The following is a 20631-nucleotide window of genomic DNA, read 5'->3' on the forward strand; positions in this document are numbered from 1 at the left end:
TGTATGGCTGACAGAAACCTGGAAATTTGCTTGAGGCCACTAGGCACTGAGAATATTTATAGATCCCAGAGGTGATACCTGCTCTGTGTATGGAAGTTATGCAGGAGACCAGGTTTTGAACAGGACCACTTGTGTGCCAGGATGGTGCAGAGATGAATTAGAAAGGTCTAGTAATTAGTGTTGACCAGAGGTAGAATTGGGGAAATTTAGAATAATGCCACAGACTGATCAGAGCCCCAGATCTGCAGGTACTTGGATGGATGTCTGGTAAAAAGGGAGTTTACATTCTGCTTTAAGCCAAGAGAAACAAACTTGCCATTTCTCCAAGTAAAGCAAAGTTTAAAAACCTACTGCCATAGAGTAAGGGTTTGTGGTTGCACAATGCTACATGATTCCCCATGAAATCTTGGATGCTCTAGATATTTGTTGTCACTGTCAGGGAATGCTCTGCCAGAATGACAGGGCCAGCTAGTTTTTGTGTTATTGACCAGTCAGAAGGGTGGAAAAGGCATAGGGTAGAGAGTGTGTTACCTATGTCAGGTGAATAGCAGTGGAGGCAAAGTGGGTTGAATATTAAATCAGTTTAAAAGCTCAAGTTCAGTCTATAGGGGTTTCTGAAGTTTAACCTGAGCTACTAAGCCACCTCACTCTGTCTTTACTGCTGTTTTTTGATCTCTGGTTATATACAGATCTATTTTTTTGCATGTCTAGCTGGGGCAGTTTAAGAAATTACGACTTCCACAGCCAAGGCATTGTTGCTAATTGTGTGAACAATTTTCATCCCCTTCAGGGCTAAGTAAAACGGATTTTAAAAACCTTAAAACTACTGCAGCTAGATCTCCAAGGGAAGTCTGCCTAGATCATGTGTTAACCAACACGAGAGTTAAGAAATTCTTTTCAATTTTTCTCTCCTTTTTAGTTAGGTTAGAAGACAGTGAAGTGGGACCTGTTTCATGAGGATATTTCTTCCCACAAGTAGAAACACTTTGGTTATGAATGTTATTCTTGTTCACAGTCCTTTCATTAAAAAAGTACCAACCACGTTGCATTATTTGTGAATCTTTCCAAATGGATAACATCTGCAGATTTCATATGTTGATGAGTTTCCTATAGTTAACTGTGCCCTATCTTTCCAGCAGTATTGTGAAACTAAGTGTTATCCACAGGTCTGTGTTCCCTCAGCAGCCCTCATAGTCTGGTCTGTTTAGAAAGAGCCTTCGAAACAGCTGATTGCAATGATCATAGGCTATGTCACTTCCTTCTATATTGAATATATATGTGATCATCACTTGACTGCAGTTAAGCTGTAATCCACATTGAAATTTCATGTGTACATTTTGTTTCCATAGAGGCTGGAACCTATATCCTGTTTTTCTCAGCTTTCTGGAGAAGTTCTTCTCAGATTTTAGTTTTGTATCTCAAATTCTCGTATCCTCTTTATTACGAATGTTGTGTACCATTTTTGTGGGTATTCAATATTAAACATAGAAAGCCATTATAGAATTTGACAAGAAGTTGAAAATTAAATCCTGTCTTATTGGAGCTCATGAAATTAAGATTTATTGGTTTTATCACAACCTTTTATGTTGTATTTTCTAGTGACTAGTTGTCCTAGTGAATGCTCATCTAATGAGGACATCCAGGGTATTTGGACAGTGTTAGTAATTAATTACTGAACCCCTCCCCGAAAATTGGCAATAATTGGCTCTTCTTGATAAACCAAATGAGGAGACTGTGATGATGGAACTTCCCTGCTCAAAGCAGGAATTTTTTGTGGATGGTGTAAAGTTACAAACCATGAAGGGAAGACTGTACTGCTGTATGTACAAAAACAGAATAACGCCTAAAGCTTGCAAAATCATTCCTTTGTTTGCTCAAAATACTCTGCAAACTGAATAGAGGATTTAAGTCACTGAGCCCTGAAACTTACATCTTTCGCTGATGTTAAATTCCTCTGCTGTTTCCTGTTAAACCAAACAGCTTTGTCTATACCTTATCCTGAAATATTGTGTGGTAATTTTCAACAGGAATATGATGAGGAATGGGCTAAAAAAATCCAGAGCGAGAAATTTCGATGGCATAACTCTCAGTGGCTGGAGATGGTGGAGAGTCGGCAGATGGATGACAGTGAGCAGTATCTGTATGGTGATGATCGCATTGAGCCCTACATCCACGAAGGGGATATTCTGGAAAGACCTGACCTCTACTACAATGCGGGTAAGGCAGCATATATTAGTATTCAGCACTGAGATTGCTACCTCTGTGTTTGGAACAGGAGCTTGACCTGGGGCTATAGAGAGAAACTGCTGACTCAAACCAGTGGGACAGTTACCCTTTTGTGTCACTGGGACCAGCACTGATGCATGCTCACCCTGGGGATGGGCTTGTCCTTTTTAGGATGTTAATGATGGATTGGGTACTGTATATCCATGATCTTACAAAGTGTTACAGGTCTTCAGAAATATCAGTAGGCCTATCTCAGAGTGCTAATCAACCATGACAACTGATTTGAATAAAGGTGGCCCAGCCTTGTTCTTCAAACCTATTTCTTGTGTCCACAGCTTGTTCGCTTTGCAAACACAAACCTTTTGTCATCCCTGTTAAATTCACAGCTATGGGATTTGATGCTGAATTTTGTTCTGCCTGATGAGTTAGTTCTGTAATGGAATTTTTACTGCAGATCTTGATGAAAGACTTCAGTTGAGCCACATCAAACTTGTAGGTTCCTTAGCAGAGGCAATCATTCCATGACTTTCAGCTAATCTGTTTGTATGATTTTTGCCGTCGTGTATCCAGTGAAGCATGTGAATCTTGTCTGTAAATATTTTTAGTTCCTCATATGAAAAAGTTTTATGACTTGACAATTTGAAGAAGTTAAAGAAATGCCAAAATTATTCTTAAGAAGTCATGTTCTTATTTGAGATTAACCCTACTATATTTTCTAAAGAAAAAAAGACATTTCTCATCATTTTACTTAATCCTACTAGTACGGCATAATGGCACAGTTCTGTGGGATCTCAAGTGGAATTGGCTCTGTCTCTCTCTTTCTGTAAAGATTTTATAGTTATTGAGAAAATAGAAGTTGCCATACTGGATTAAGGCCCTGATGTATCTAGTCCAATATTGCCAGCTGTTTCAGAGGAAGGTTCAAAAAAAACTCTGCAGGAGAAAATCATGAAATAATTTGCCCACCGGATAAATGTCTTCATAACTCTTCATAACTAGGAGTTTGCTTATGCTCTCAAACTTGTGGTTTTGTATCCTTTTCAAACTCCTGGATGACTGTGTGCATTGATTTTGTTTTTAATTGCTGGGTTTGAGTCTGTGGGTTTTTATTTTCCACATAAGTGTCCAGTCCTTTGCTATGAAGCATGAGTCACAAAACTCTGTCACTCTGGATGAATTTGCAGGAATAGTAATAAGAAAAACAAAACCACTAAAACCCATAAGCTTTACTTGTAGTTGCTGTGAGAAAATAATTGTGCAAGATCTCAGTAGCATTTCGAAAATTATTCTCGAAAGGTATCGGAACTTAAGGATTCTTTTTCTTCTACTTTTGATTACATATGTCAGCCATAGCAACTTGCTTTTTTTAGTGGTATGTTTTTCCCTTTTTGAATCCTATAGCTTTATCTTGCTCTACTAGGCCTATGAGGTTAGTAGTATAAGCCATGTGTTGTATGGTACCAGGGTCTTTTATTACATCGTCTCCTTCAGGCTTCCTAAGGTAAAGACGTGCCAGCGTGCCTGTTGTAGTCTCCCCCTTACAGGTCTTAATAATAAACGTTTGTTTATTTCACAGGGCCATTTCTTTTCCCAACAGTGTGAGCTAGAGATGGAGTGGCACCCGTAACACTGAGTTTCCTGGCTTTTAATCATTTGTGTTACAGGCTTAGTGTTATTTGAACAAAGATTATTTTTGTGTTGGAATTGATATTTGACTGGGAAGGAGAGGCAGATTTCCAATGATATGTTCTGCAGATGTTTGAAAAGTGCTTTTGTTTTTTAAAGGTATGAGAGTAGGTGATTATATTCAAAATACAGATTCACTTCTCAGGTTCCTTCTGACAGGTACCAGTAATGGTGTGCTTCTGAAGTCTGCTAGATTTATACTTTTGAGATGTGGCCAGAGGGGACATAATATTCCTTTGAAAAGGCTACAGATTATTGTACCAATTGGAGTAGGCATCTGGAGGCTCTGAAGGACAGAGAATTACTTAGTCAGAAATTAAGAAAAATACAAATCTTCATGCAGTCAGAAATTAAATGCTTGTATTTCAATTTGATAATTTTAGAAGTGACCTGCACTGATGGCTGAAGCTCAGTACAAGTCCCACCTCAGCCATAATAGTTCTTGAGTTCACTGATGGCAAGATGAGTTCCTTATTGCAATGATATACCAACATCTCTTGCATAGTAATTTAAACCTACGTGAAAAACTTGGTAGAATCTCTGAAGTTACCTTTATGAGCTCAGTGTCTCTCTTATTCCGAAAGTACATAACCCTAATTTATGTTGAAATGTACATAACAACAGATGTCTTTTAACTGTGTAATCGTATTATATGTAGCTGATGCTATCCATGTGCTTTCATTTTCCTATAAATTCACGTGAGCCATAACTCTGAGTGTTATGGTTTGAATGTTAGCACTCTTGAAGACATTTAAGTAGTGGTTGCTCTAGCCTCAGAGTTAAAATGTAGTGCTTGCTTTATTAATGTAAAGATAGAGGTTATTTTTAAGTCTCTCTGCTTTCAAATAAGTTTTAACCAAATCTGACTGTTTAAAATACATAGTCACTTAAATTGATTTTGATTTGGAGTGCTGCAGGTATAAAAGTGCTAATGTTCTCCCTCATTTCTTTTCTGTGAAAAATACAGAATAGGTAGTGAGATAGGAAGACTTGACACAAGTGTTAATAATAGCTGTTTCAACTTTCCTTCCTCTTCTTTGGTCATTTTACATCCATATGATATCACAGAGCACTCATGTCTTGCTGAACATGCTGAAAGACAGTAATATCGATCTGTGCCAGAATGCTTGTCAAGTAATACTCTTTCACATACTGTATACACATGTATACAATTAGAATATGGCCATGTACAGCTATCTTATGCTGCTAAAAAGTAGTCTGATCATGGCTAGTATTTTTCATTTACAATCTGTTGTGTTGTATTCAGTCACTTTCCCGTGAGGTATTATCTTCTAAATGAATCTCTGTAGCACCTCATCAAATGTCTGTTAGAAATCTAGATGTGTCAATTCTATTCCTTTTATCATTTGTCACTATATTATCTTCAAAAAACATCAGGTAAATTCATAAAGCACGGGGAGATTTGTTTGAATGCCTGAGTCGTCATCTCTAAGCCCTTGTGTCTGTAAGTAACTTTCCACTACTTCCTGCACAGGCAGTTTTAGTAGTTTTGAAACCACAGAGGTTAAGCTAAGTGGCCTGTGACTCCTAGGATCTTATCTCTCTTTCTTTAAAGTGGAATGGCATTTGTAACTTCCTAATCATTAGGAATCTCTCTCTCTCATCTGTTAAACTATTAAAGTATCAGTCTGTATGTACCTGTTTCTGCCCTGTTTTTATTGGGATGCTTTCTGCACTGCAAGTCTGGGATTGTTTTCATACAGTAGTGGAGACAAACTGATGTAGGGCCTGTTTTAATGAAGTAGCTTGTTTTATCTGATTAGAGCCTAATACTAATTACCAAGTAAGAACTGTGCCCTTAAAATTAACAAGAAATGTGTTTTGTGAATGGGAACAGGAAAGAGTTAAGCTGGGCTCTCATTCAGCTGGGGTCAGTTCACTGACTTTACTTCAAAGACACTGTGGATTTACACTGATGTAACAGAGGGAAAATGTTAGTCCCTGATTTTCTTCTCTTCCTTATAAAGCAAGCAGAGACTGTGAAGCCTTTAAGGAATACTACTGGCTTTACAAATGTCTGCATCTTCATATGCCAGTTTTTTAATATAAAGGAAGTAAAAGAAACTGTAACTTATGTTCTTGAGAGGATATCATGTGAAAAGACCACTGTTTTAGGAAATAGCTAGAACACATTAAAATATGGGGGAGATGAAAGAAATAGGTTTGAAGTTGCTTTCCTGTTTTTCTTAACCAGTTTTAAGAGATACAGTGATAAAGGGTAGAGTCTGAACAATTAAGACCTTTGCAGCTTTTCTACTTTTATGTTCCTGGCCCAGATTAATGTTTGACCCTCCTCATTACTTTTTTCTGGTCTCACTTTCATGATGGGGCAGACAAGATGGGTCTTGATATAACCTTTACAGACCTGAGGCAGAAAGGGTAAGAGAATATATCTGAGGTACAGCTTTTTTCAGGGCAGTAGGCTGAGCTACATGGAGTCCCAGTAAGATTTTTTTGTAATTGAAGTTGCTGGTTTTCAGTTATTATTGGTGCTTGACACTCTTCCCAGAAATACTGCAAGTTGCTAATGAATTCCTAAGACAAACCAGCACAGGTTGTGTTGCCCACTTGCCCTGAAGTCATGCTCCTTCGTACAGTCACTGTGTATCTTTCTCGGTTTTATAGATGGCCTAATAGCCCCTGATGGAGCGGTGAGTCCAGATTTCTTCAGTGATTACCATCTTCAGAATGGAGACCTTGTCGGGCAGCATCCCTTCTCTAGCAGGTAAATTGTTGTTTGTAAAGAGTGCATATAATCCAACACAAGCTATTCAAGTTTCTTTATAGGGCTTCATTGGTGGTGTTCAACAGTTTCTGCCTTCATAGCAGTGGGAATGGTTTGCACTAAAAAAGCAGTTCTAGTCTGTCTTCTGAATTACATGTTTCTTTTAACGTATTAACATATGTGTTGTAATACATCATAGCTTTCCAAAAGCTGTAGAATAGAAAAGTAAAACTAGAACACACAATTAACTACATATTATGACAATTACTCAAATACTATTCAGACGTTGTTGGGAAATATCTAAAGAGAGGCTTGAGATGCTGATTACCTAGAAGACTTCTGTTTCCAATATTCTTAAATTGTTAAAAATAAGTTTCTCAGCTACCAAAACTATTTCTGTGGGTTTGGTTTTTTTGTTTGTTTTTTTCCCCCCTTTAACCTAAGTCTTCCCAAGGTATTCTCAGTTAGAATACCAATGGCACTTACTTTGAAAATTTGCTAGATGAGCAAAAGATGTCGGCTTGACTTTTGGGAGATGTTTCTGTGAATTCCCCCTCTGGTCAATGACCTCTTCTTCTCTGAATGTTAGCAAGCTGTTCCAGTTTGAATTTCTGAGTAGACTTCTCCCATGAGTTCAAAATAGAAAAGACTCATTTCAAAGAATAAAATCTTCATAGATCCTGTAGTGTGTAGGAAATGCCTTTTATAGAGCATGAATTATGTGCACTCACTAGCAGGAAATACTTCAAACACTTTACAGTCAAGGTACAGAAATCTCTTTAACAGGATGCTATCGGGACATGCCCAGCCCTGTGGTTGAAGTTGTTTCTTTCCAAAGCAAGAATGTTATTTTCACCACTTACAACTTTAGTCACCATTTGTAAAATATGAGTAATTCACAGTATGTACAGCTGAAGCAAAAAAGATTTTTCTCCCTTACTTTGGCTTCTTTTAATTGTTAAAAGGCAGTGGACAGTTACACTTGTTTGTTTATTCTACCTGTGAATAAACAGGAAGCTGAATATTGAGCAAGGATGGAATGGTGGTAACGTTTTTAAGAACAAAATAACTAAAATGCTCAGATCAGGAAAAAAAAAGTAGGACTTAAGAGATAGATCCTCTTGAAAAAAGGAAGTGTTTATACTCTGAAAGTATCAAGTTCAGACTAGTGCGTAACCCTTTGCATAGAGCTTATGTTTGGGAAGGGGATACTGGCACTGATAGTTTCCAAATGCGTAACCTTCATTTCAGAGCATGCAGGTGATAGAGAAACCAGGGGAAGTATGAGCTATATGCTACTTTGGAGTCTTACTATGTGACTTAACCATTTTCAACTTTAAAATAGATACACAACCCAGGAGATGACAGATTTCTGTATTAACCAGAACATTGGGTATGTGGTATGTGGTCCCAACAGTCTTCTTTCCCCCCTGGACGTGGGGGGAAAGGTGTATAGGGTGAAGCTTGCAGAATCCTTTTTTTCCAGTAAACTTAGATATAGCCCCAGTCAAGATGCTCTTGTTTTGCCAGAAAGCTTTCAGCTGGGAAAAAAAAATAATCTTGAGTGTCCTTGGGTAAAAGTTAAAGTAGATCACTCAACCTCAAATTTCAATCCTTTATCAGGCAGCTACGTTAGTAAGCTGCTCTTTAATCTGATTGTATTCCAACTAAAGTGAGTAGCAAAATACATCTGGTGTATACTAGTTAAATTAAGTATTCATAGAATTTTCTTGTAATGTCTCAAGGCATTTTGGAGGCTCACCTCAAGAAAGAAAACAGAAAAACTGCAGTTTGGCTAACGACAAACTTGGTAATTGCCTGTTGACGACAGCCTCTGTAAATATTCAGATGTCTCATTAGAATTCTGTTTTCTAGGAAGACTTTTTTTGATATGATTGCTCCATGGATTTATCTGCAGTCCAGACACACAGTCTAATTGGAAACAGTGTGGACTGCTGCAAATGTTCTGTCCTACTTGTAACAGAGCAAGACTGAATTGTTTGATAGAATAGATACTGGCAGTCGAACGACGAATCGTAGTTTTCAGATGTGTGTCATTATCGTTTTGAACTTCTTGGCGCCAGAAGCCAGGATTTCCTGATGCTTAGAGCTAATGTAAAATGCATTAGTGCTCCAAGGCATGAGCCATGGAATTACCAGTCCCATGAGTTTGGAGAGTCAGACCCTCCCTTTTCCCAAATTTGAATTGGTGTTGGAAGGTAAAACCATACGTGCTACAGAGCCTAATTAAAAATAATAGCAGCAAGTCAAGGCTCTTTTTATGTGTTATATAGTGTACATTTCATCCATACCAAAACATAATTCTAGGGTATTTTTATGCTTACAGTTTAAAGCTAACAAGAACCTTATGTCAAGGATTTATTTTTAACCAGTTCCAGCTTTTAATAAATCAAGATTTTTGTTATAAAAATGATCCATTTTTCTATTATTAATATTTGAATATGTTTTCAGAAATTTTTTTTAAAGAAAGCTGAGTTATGATTTGCATAGACAACTAGCAAGTCAGACAACTAACATTTTTTGTAGTTCAAAGAGAGATGATCTAATAATGAGTAGATGCATATTTTTGGTCTTTTCATTTGTTACACTTTTTTTATTTGTAATACGTTTGTTGTGCCTGTCTTCTGGCCTTGGCCTTTTATATTAGGCTTTTTAATTCTGTAATAGAAACAGTTGTTTGCTAAGCAATGGGGTGAGTTCTGAAGGAGTCTTGTCCATCATTTAAGACCACCCTGTGAATTTTGAGGTAGGTGACAACCATGAGCTGACTTCTTGCTACTTAACTTTGAATAATCTAATCCTGTCTTCTCCTTTCTGCATTCCTATGAGGAAGACTTGGGATATGTTACCTATTCAATTTTTCTGAGGTTATTTCCTATCCCTGTGATGTGCTCAGACTGGATCAGGACTTCCCCTTGCCTCCAGGAGAGCCTAACGAGTCAGCCAGAAAGACTTACCTTTTTAGTGCCTGTATGTCACTGAGAAGCTGAGCTAGTGTTGAACTACTGTTGGTGCCCCCAGTGCGTTACCAGGGCTTAAGTGTGTTGTGATCACCAACTGTGTTTTGGAGCCAAAGAAATGGGTCTATGAGGTAAGGTTTTCAAGGACTGCAACCAAACTCAAGTTCCCTTGAATATTTTCACTGTAAGCAGTATTTCATAACAGCTGTGTGAGGGAGCTCAGCCCGCACCAGCTGCTGTGTATCAGATTGTTACACCAGTTACACTGCATTGAGCAGAGAGTGAAAACCATGTGCTTCATTGGTTGTAGGATGCTAGTTCTAGCAGAGGTCCAGGGCACCCTCTGCCATTGCAGTTCCACCATGTTACATTCAGGAAAATTCAGGGGAATTGGAGCAGCAGCTGTATCCGGATGCACAGTCAGTGAAGTGGTTGACTTCTCTGTAACCCAGCAGGGATATCACAACCATCTCCTGTGGAGTCCCTGTCCCAGGAGACACTGGACCTACATACCTAGACCTGCTGCATAGTCTTAGGTGGGTAGGGAAGTCCTTTTTTGAAATGAAGAGTAAAACAGGAGTTTAAAAAAATTAAGGTATTTATAGGTACCTGCGCTCACTGCATTAGCACATAGGGTGTCGTCCCCCCCCCCCAGTTTTTTAAGAGGGAGACATAAAGTAATAGTATTAGCAGTAAGAACATCAATAGATCTGGTGAATTAGGTGGAGTATCTTAGGGGCTGCATTTTTCAAAGATATTGCCATCCCTTCACAGGGTTTCTTGGACTTTCCTTTGAAACCTAGAGTACTGACTACTGTCAAGAGTTGAGAATGCTACCTTGCATGATCAATTCCTGCATCATGAAGTACAAAACAACTTTGAAGGGAATTGTAGAAGTATCTAGCCCTGAATTCAGTTTGTAGATTTGCTTACATGCTTGCTATTCTGGACATATCCTGAAGCAAGCAGGGATAATTGTTGTTTCTGGTACGTGTCAGCATAAAGGAGAAGCAGCACATAAGTGAAGACCTGGAAAGTTGCCATTTTTCTAATAGTGCCACCCTCACTTCAGCGACCCAAAGCATTGTTAGAAATAGAAATACTTTGTTTCCGGTAATCTAGCTTGTGTGTTTTGCAGCTTTAGTTTACAGCAATTATTTCTGAAGTATATTCTTAGTGGAGTTGTGCTGTTGTGTATGATGTCTATAAATAGAATTATTTCAGAATATAATGTACACAGAAGCAGTTATAAAGTACATAAACAGCATCTCTTGTTTTCCTCAAAGGTTTGGAGCAGCATGCAAACAGATCGTAAGGTATGTTTTCCATTCAGCAGAAAATACATGACTGAGAAGGTTGTTTTGACAGCTTGTATCCAGGTTTTTTTCATTGGCTAGGAAAAGACTTTTGCGATTACCAGCTTTGAATCATCTTACTGTCTTTCAGAAGCAGATGGGCATTAGGCATAGATTTGAAATTTTCATCTGTTATTAAAATCTGTATTCAAGGCTCCTGGTTCTGATAACTCTTAATGTAGAGTGAAAGTTTTATGATTGTAGCAAACAAAAAAATCCCTCACCTTCAGCTGATGTGATGACAGCTTAGTGTCTGAGCTGCAAGGGATAAAGACCAGCTGAAAGACATCTTCAAGAATCTATGGTCATTTATCAAATTTTAATCACCTTCTGGAGGCTAATTACTTTCTTAAGACACAAACATAATAGTGATGGCTAAATATAATAGAGACATCCACAGCATTTTTCTTACCCTTTGGGGAAGAGGCCACTTTTTAACCTTTCCCAGCTATAACTAGATGATGGTACAAACTTTAAGTGCAAAAGCTGATGTTTTTTTGTTAAGATCTTCATGAGAGTTCCCAAATCCTCTCTGTCTGTAGCTTTAGAAAGATTAATAGTTAGGAATGCTAGAGCTAGCCAAAACTTTTTTTTCTTCCCAAGGAAGTTTTCTCCAGTACAGAATGCTTTAACCTCATTATAAAATGTAGCAGAGCTGCCATTGCACAATCTTTGTTTTCACTAAGACAAGGCGTTCCTGTGTGTGTGCTCTTCCCGGTGTGTGTGCTCACATCTCCTCTCAACAGACATCTGATTGAAGCTTCTTCCCAGGAAGCAGTGAGGTTTGGCATGTCAAACAAAACCAGTTTTATGGGGTGACTGTCTGTCTCTGCCCTTGGTGGAACATCTTTCCTTTTTCCTGGATTTACAGCCTAAATCTGTAGCTGCATTTCTTCTTGTCATGGCAGGTCATCGTGATATTTTGTGAGCCAAGTATATGGAGCCAAGACCTTGCAGGCTGCTCTGCATTGACTTCAGTTAAGCTCTGTATGTTGTTGGCAAGTATAGGCATGCATAACCAAGCTGTTGTGTCTTGAGTTGATGGAAACTGCGGTGATGTGGGCTTCAATAACTTAATACATGGCCATGGGTCCTGGTGGGAGCACAGGGAAGGGTGTTACTATGACTTAGCTTATCTCTAGCTAAGCTACCCACATGTGATGTCTGCATGTGCTAAAAGTCCACATTGAAGGGCAAGAATAGTCGTGTCCACAGGCTTTTTTGCTTGGGTACCCTGATGAAAATCAGATGTGAATTTTCATGGGGGAAAGACCTAGGTCTGTAGCCTTCCATTCCTGTTGACTCCTGCAATGTGGCATGAACTCCCAGTTGTGAGTCACAGCTGAATTCAGCTCCTGTTCAGGTCAGGTACAGGAACCACATCAGATGCTGGCAAATGCTCAGTTTGTGAATTTTTATCAAAATGTTTTTAAATGGTTGTACCTGTAACTTACATCCTACAGTGACATTTGTAGCTATCTTCCATATAGATCCTCATCTTCAATTAGTTTTGCTAAAAGCAGTCACATGTTGTACTTCTCAAGCATTGAAGTTAGGATTTCATCTCTTCCTTGCTTTAGTCTCTAAACCCTACAGGATGTATTATTGCTGATATAAAGAACCTTCTTCCTAAGGAAAGGACTGAAGGAGCTGGTGACCCTGCTATGGAGTATTTCTCATCCATGTTGTGTTTTCAGTAATGTGCAGTTTATTTAGAAGTTTCAATATTCCCTTGCCAGCCTTTCAGCAGCTAAGTGCCACCTTGCAGGCTATCTCTGAAGGTGAAAAACTAATACATTAGTAGACAGCAAAAGTGAGCTGTCTCAGGCAACCCTTTACAGCCATCAGTGGCAGAAGAAACTTTGTTTCATGGTTCTTGGAAAGATAGCTTAGATAAAAACCATGTTCTTATGGTGGGGTCTGTGCTACAGCAGAATTGAAAGTACCCACATCTCTCTCTCCTCATCATTTGAATAGAGGCAGTGATGCTTTCCTGTCTTAGAGGTGGACATATAGTGAGAATAAAATCTTTTAACTAATGGAAAGAAAAGCTAATAGATGTAAATTATTATCACAAATATGATTCTACTTTCAAACATTTTACCATAGTGATATTTCTTACAGTTCCGTGCATTACTTTTTCTTTTCCATACTTAAACTTTATTTTAAAAACAAAACCAACTTTTTTGCCTTTGCAATATGTTCAGCATAGTTGTACTCAGCTTCTACCATTTGGACACTATTTAATTTGCATTTCCCAAGAGAATCGAATTAGGTTTTATTAGTAAATTGGGCCTATAACCTTGTAGGCAGGTTTTATTAGTTTATCACACATCAGTATTAGCAAATTGTAAATCCCACTGAAACAAATTTGAAAAGGCCTTAAAGAGAAGCCCTGAACCAATGAAGTTTCTGGAGACAAATAAGGGTTTTTTTGGTTGTGGGTTTTTTTGGGGGGAGGGGGGGGGATGTTAATCCCACAAAAATGTTGTCAGTGGCAGCAGAATCTTATCTTTTTTATCATATTCTGTTGTCTTAACTGCCTACATGTTTCATTTTAAAGAAGTTAAACTGAATATGGTCAGGAGGATTTCACTAAATTTCTAATATGGCTCTACATGGCTTGACGTAAGAGATAAAGCACACTTCTGACTTGGACAGTACAGCATTTACTGACTATTCATGTGAAATAGGCAGGTAAGTTTTTGTTCATCAGTGCCTGTTCAGGTGGTACATATGCTTGGAATTAAGATCTTGCATCTAAAAGATAGTAGTAAGGAAGCAGGAACTGCTGCCTTTTGGAGGGTTTTGATCACAGTCTGGGACAAGCTTCTTGAAAGACTTAACTTGATTTCAACAGATCCTGGATCATGGCCTAAATCAAAATTTACTGTATAGTTGTTTTCCTTGAGTACTTAAATGTGGGAGTGGTGCTTCCAGAATCTGAGTGCTTCATTGCTAAGAGCTTTTGAATGTGAGCTTGAATTTCTTCATGTCTAGTTTATAATAATTTGTTTCTACACCAGTAGTAAACTAGTTATCTCTTTCCTGTTTGGGTTTTTTTTTTTTATGTAGTGGTCATATTCACTGCTAGCTGTCACTTTCTTAGTTTTTTCATACTGTCTTCTCAAATTCATGTTTACAGAAATTAAATACTGCAATCTGATCATATTATAGTCCAGTTTAGGTGTCACTAATACGTGTTTGACCAAATTATGCTGTTAAGATGTGAACAGTTATTGTAACATTTTTGAACACCAGGAGTCTGTATGACCCATATTCATCAATGAGATTTTCCCAGGGTTTGGAGATATGTGCATACCACACAACTAAAGGATTAGGGCCCAGCACTGCCTGTAATTTGGGAATATCCAGATGAGGGTAATATTCTTCAGTATTCTATATACAACATCTCCTTTTTTTTATGTGCTTGAGTGCTTATTTATTATTATTCTGTTCTTAGACTGTAGCAGGAGAAGCTTCCAAGCAGCTCTCCTTGTAACCCCCAACACACAGACAACTTCCACAGTGCAACACACAGTCCTTGCCCCAAAGAGCTGATAATCAAGATGGGCAGGGAACCAAAGGCAAGGAGAAGAGAAGTTACTCATCCAAAGTCAGGTGCCAGAGCCTGGAGTAGAGCAGTGCTCTCCCTGTCTGCTCTCGTAGTGCCCCAGTGACCGGACCACACCACCTCTCCAAGGTGTGTGGTCCGTAATTATGAAGGATCATGTTGCACTTGTTTCATTTACTGTAAGAGCTGTTTAATTGCTCTGAACAATTATACTAGTATGCTAAGAGATGAAATAGCTTGCTTGGGAATATTTTAAAGGTGTAATTTTTTCAGCAAGTTGTAGATGCTGTTTGGGAAGAGAGTTAGTGTTGAGGTTTTAATGCACTTCAGCTCTTTTGGAATATAGGATACTTGGGCCTCTTTCACTTGCAGTCACTTCTGTTACTTTTTTTTTAGTTGCTTTTTATTTTACTATATTCCACCTGCAGTTGGCCTCGTTTAACCGACATGGTTTAGGTGGCTATTAAGAATTTTAAAAGAATACTGAATGCTGTAGCAGTTAGCTCAAGTCCTTTGGAATGTCTTACCAAAAAATCCCCCAAACCTGGGTCTGTCTCTTCTGAAATGTAACATTAATTAATTCCCACGTTCTGTCTGCTGCTCTTAGTCCCTCCAGATGTGCTACTAGGAATAGACTGGCTCCCTGGTTACAAGCCATCTGGGCTCTGTAAACTGATTTGCACTTATATTAAACAATAAGTGAACAGAATGCGGAAGAGTTATTAAAGCAAATGTACATTGCTTATAAATCTCAAAGTAAAATATTAAAACATAGTAAACGAGAATGGAATGTGCAAATGAAGACCTGCTTGTTTTTAATGAGTTTAGCTGTGACCTTCTCGATTTCAACCAAAAGAAAAGAATTTTATTTTTCTCTTTAAAAAAAAAAAAAAGAAAAAGAAACTATAAAACTGCTTACAGAAGTATCTGAGACAAAAACAAGGAAATATAATGTTCTAAACTTGACTGGTCCAAACCACTCAAGCTGCTGTGACAGCTCATAAAACTGAGAGTAGTTTTTAACTGGACTCTGTTTTACATTGCCAGAGTGAATTTTCCTTGCAGGAAGTAGCCAGAAGGTTTATTTAGTTTCCAGACTGCTGCTTTGATCTTTCCATTCTGTCACTTCTCAGGTTACATAGCCCTTTTTCACTGCAGTAAATCTGCAACAGTTAATGAGAATAAAATTTCCTCCTTCTCACTGATCGCATGCTGTTAAATGCCAAACCACAGCCAGCAGCATATTTGCAGAATTCAGCTGCACTGTACAAAAACAGCACAATCAGTTTAATCTTGTTGGTTTTGTAATTCATTTTATTGAGCTTTCCTTTTTTCAAGTGACCTATTTTATCAAGACACAAGTGGTTCCAAGGCCAGACCTGGAAGAAAGATTTAAAACTGTAATAAAGTGAAGGGTGTTTTGTGTGCTATGTATAAGCATGCTCACAGGATTCAAAATTAAACTTACAATGAGTAGTTTCAAAAAGTCCTGTATATCAGTGGGATATTTCTTATGGTTATTATCTGAACTGAACATGTGCTGCAAACAAGTCTCTAGTATAAAAATTAACGTAACATATCAAATTAATTTCTTTGCCAAATAGTTAAAATTGTTTTTATTTTAAAATTTGACTCTCCGAATCTGTGTTTATCAGCTTCAGCCATTCAAGTATGATGACTGAACCACCCTTTTCTCTTTCCTGTGGAAAACTAGAAGATTTTTTTTTTTCTTTAAACCATGAGATTTAAAAAAAAAAAATAATAAGTTTAGAGAGTTTGCCTTTTGGGTTTTTATGCTTTTTAAGTTTTACTTTTTCCAAGTCTCCCTGCCCAACCTTTGGCCTGGAAACATGTTATTTTCGTTCAGTTAATTAAAAAGTTGAAATTTTTGCATAATAATGCTACTCCAAGGTAGAGATCTCCAAGAAAATGTTCCACGTCTGTATTTGTATCTGGTGTGTTCCCTAATATATCCAGTGTCAGCCCTAAGAAAGCAAGCCGTAGGAGACATTGAGATTCACTTCCTTCTTGGTTTACACTAAAATCATCACTGATTTGGGATAGGTCTTGACAAAATTTCACTGGGGCCCTGTGTTGATATATAAAAGTGGTTGAAATCTGGACAATCATCTATGGTGGTAAAAAAAATTAAATTTTATTCATCAGTAATAATGCTCCAACTGCATTTGCTGTGTGCGCTCTCATGAACACTGCAAATCCCCTAGTAATGTTAACTTTCAGAAAAGACTTTGAAAGCTTTTATTGGCTGCAGCTGTAAGTCAAAGCAGAACAGCTTTTTGACTCTCCCTTCCTCCCTCCCTCCAGCATCTGGATTATCATCCACATCGAGTTGCCCAGTTCTTAGTGCTGAGCCCTGGAGACAGCGTGACTATCGGCCAGTAACCTGTTGGCGTGGCTTTTCTGGGTATTTGTGCACAAGAGGGAACTTTTTTCCCCATTCGTATCGAAGTACAGAGCTGAGCGGCAGTGCTTGGACTTGAGGAGCTTGTATAAATATTTAAAGGAATAATTCTCTAGCTAAGAGCCCTTCAGTGCAGGGCACTGAAAACTTGCATTTCTGCTTTAACTGCTTATCTCAGAGTATACTTTCATAGTGACCCTGCTCTGTAACCTAGTACAGGAAGCAAGAAAGACTTCCCGTTTGGAAACAGGCTAGTCAGAAGCCTGTGGAAGACGTGGACCAGATCCTGAGCTGACCTAGTCAGTGACACCAGTCACCTCTATGAAGTTGCCACTTCAGGATCGTACTCTGCTCAGGCTGTTACCTGAAGCTTCTGTACCCAACATAACACTGACATTGCTGGAGCTCAGTAAGAGATGCTTGAATTCCCAAGCCAGATGTATTACTAGTTTAAGATTAAGACAGTGTATTCTTCAAGTTATGGAGTTGACAGAAATACTTTGGACTGTGCAAGGAGAGAAGGGGAGGAAAGGGTATCTTGCTTTTTATTGCCTGCTCCTCAGGCCTTTTTTATTTGTTTTAGTTCTTCATTAATTTTTAAGAAATTGATGTATCTAATCAGTGGATTTGGCCAGTCATTAAGCTAACAGCACAGGAGATGTTTCTGTCAGGTTTATAATGGAAAGTCAGAACTCTTGTTTTCTGTTCCAGCTCTGACTGTGTGCTTGACCTTTTAACAAATGCTGTACAGAATAGCTGAGAAACTCCCTGTCCGTGTGGTGGAGCTGTGAGCCTGGGTGAGGGAATGCTAGTGAAGTTATCCTGATGCCCTTCAAAGAAACAAGATGGCTATATGAAACAACTTGAGTTCTTGAGTTGCTGTTTTGCCCCCTGGCTGTATTCTGGATTGGTTGCTTTTCTAGCACGTCAGAAATACTCTTTTTTTCCCCTGTCTGAGGTGTGTTACGGAATAAGCAAAAGTCTAATTTGAGTCTTCTCATTACTGTAGTTTGTCGCTTGCTGTTTTTAACGTCTGGGGGGTTTTTTCTTTCAATACTCCAGTGGGAAACTGAGGTCATGGAGAAAAGGAGCAACTTGTCCAGGATCACACAGCAGGTAACTGACAGAGAAGAAACTGAGCCCAAGTCCCAGGCTGCTTTCACAGAGCTGGGATGGCAAGCTCTACAGCTTTCAAGCAAGGCTCTTACTGAATTTGGCTAAGCAAGGTCATTTGTTTTCAGTTCAGTGCTTTCTTACTATTCAGTTGGGAATTTTTTCTTTCTTTTTTTTTTTTTTTACATGCTGCCTCCCCACCAGTAATTTTGGCATCCGTATTGCTTGGTGCATAGCTGGAGCCTGACACAGAAGACACAGTGCTCATTTCTCCACAATTGTCAGATTTGCATTTGTTTATAATTAAATGGCAGAAACAGCAGTATTGTGCTGAGATACAACAGGGCACCAAGTCCAGAAGCAACTGGAAACTTTTAAGTCATTAAGTGCACTGAAGAAAGCTGGATCACATGGAAGGAGAGACATGATCATATCCATAAAAGCTGTATCACGATGCACAAGGGAGCTAAAGTATTATTGCACAGGTTCATTCTGACATTTTCTATCTTTTGAGCAGATACAGTATTACTGTCTAAGGAACATTAATATTCAATGCTAATGTAGAAATGGACTTGGTTTTTGATGCAGTGTGCACAGTCACAGTCCCTGCCACAAAGCTCCCCTCCCACTTGAGCTTGAGGGATAGAAAGCATGGGAAAAAAACTTCACAGATAGGGGAGAAAAAGTTGGGGCCATAAGAGGCAGAATTTAAGGGACTTGTGGTTTATAGTTTAACGTCATAACCAGTAGTGGGAGAATCTACAGTTACAGGATATTATATAAAGAAACATTGTTTTTTCTAAGGCTTCTCAGTTGTGTGCTGTTTCTCCATAACCTATGGTATGTGCTCTTACTCTGAAGGACAGAAAATTTATGGTCAGTGAAGCAAAACCAGAGGTAGCTGGCACATAGAAGTAAATAGGATCATCTTCTCAATCGCTAGTCTCTAAGCAAGGGAAGAAGCAACCAGCCTTATGCCACTTTCTGATGCCCTCCACTCTTTCATGACTGGTGTTACACATCCAGTGTTTAGCTGATAGTATCAGCAGAAAGGCCAAAGAGTCCAGGGGTTTCACAGGCTTTAAGCTTTGGTTAAAGTGTGGTGGTTAGCTAGTACCTGCAAAGGATTAGCTAAGTATTTCTTACCTGAAGATAATTTTAGAATCTGGAGGTCTGTGTTTGTTTGATGGAATTCAAAAACATTTCCCACCTCCTGTGTTTGGATGCACACCATGCCTGAATCCTAACTGTACAACGGGTCAAGGCCTGGATGCCCCCGCTCCCCTTGCCTTTCCATACTCTGGTCTCTGTGCGGAGGAAACCCACAGAGGGAGGGGAGGGAGCTGCAGCATTCACTAACCAGTCTCCTAATTGGGCTAGCAGGACCGCAGCCTCTGCTGCATCCCATATGTGATTATACTGCCCTGCACTGCAATAGTTTTCTCAGACCTATAATCTAGCACCTTTCATCAACACTTAAACCCAAACAAACAAAAAAACCCACTGAGAGGAGAGAAGAAATACAGGCTTCACTGCTGGAAAGCTCCTGTGTCTCTTGTTGGCAACTATTATAAACTGCATCTCAGTTGTACAGGTTATAATGCTGTGCTTGTCTTGAGATTAGAGACTGAGGCACCACTTCTATGGCTTAGATACCTCCCAAGGGAAAAATACAGCCTTCAGTATTCACCTGAACATAACTTGTTTTGTCTTTTATACACAGGAACTTGATACAGCGTTATAGATTACAGGGGTTTATGGCATGAAAGTTTATAAGGCAATATAGGATGGCAACTGTATCGTATGTTATCAATGGTGCTGTCACACACGAGTAGATTCACAGAAGGGAAACATTAGGACTTCAAGGATGCACTGCATGAAATTCTGAATGCCTGCCTGGAGTGAGGTGGGAGATGTTTTGAGAGTGAAGACAGTGCTTTTCAGAAACAATAATATAAGGTGTATAAAGGGAGAAGGTACAGAGAAAACCGAGGAGTTGCTGTGAACTGTACTGATGTCAGACTTCTGAAGAATGCTCAGAAATCTTCTGGTTCAAACCCCATTCTTTGATACTCAGGAGGAGTTTTGCAGTGCTGCAGGTGTGATCGATGGCAGCAAGAAGAGGTGCCACGTGTGTAAACAGGGTCTGCATATTTATGCTTGCAAATAAACCCTCTCAGCAACTCACTTGAGCTCATGGAAAACTTTGGGTGTGATTCCTTTGTTAGGGTTTGGTAGAATTGCTGATGAGTTGAGAGCTGTAAGTACTGTTTGCTTGGTCTTACCAAGGTCAGAGGACCTAGTGAATTATAAATTTATAGATTTTTTTAATAAAATAGATTTTGTGTTTAATAAAATTATAAAACTTATATCCCCAATGAGTAGCTGAGAGCCTCTCAGACATGAGGCTGGTATAAGCGTTGTTGATGCAGAGTAAGGAGGGAGGATTGACAGGGTTTTAGAACAGGTTTAGGATGAAAAGAAATGTAACTGAAATCGTGGCTCTGGTGGAAGCACTGTGTGTGTTT

General features: G+C 38.8%; 1 protein-coding gene across 2 annotated transcripts in view; it reads left to right on the forward strand.

Annotated features, from left to right (window-relative positions):
- Positions 1-20631, forward strand: part of KIFAP3 (kinesin-associated protein 3) — a 72591-nt gene that overhangs the window by 46466 nt on the left and 5494 nt on the right. For both annotated transcript variants that reach the window (XM_010581524.1, XM_010581533.1), the window contains 2 exons: positions 2028-2217; positions 6559-6658. In XM_010581524.1, coding sequence (XP_010579826.1) covers positions 2028-2217; positions 6559-6658 — 290 coding nt within the window. The remainder of the gene's footprint in view (positions 1-2027; positions 2218-6558; positions 6659-20631) is intronic.

Source organism: Haliaeetus leucocephalus, unplaced genomic scaffold (genome assembly GCF_000737465.1).
Source record: "Haliaeetus leucocephalus isolate CR32 unplaced genomic scaffold, Haliaeetus_leucocephalus-4.0 Scaffold76, whole genome shotgun sequence".
Taxonomy (NCBI): Eukaryota; Metazoa; Chordata; class Aves; order Accipitriformes; family Accipitridae; genus Haliaeetus; species Haliaeetus leucocephalus.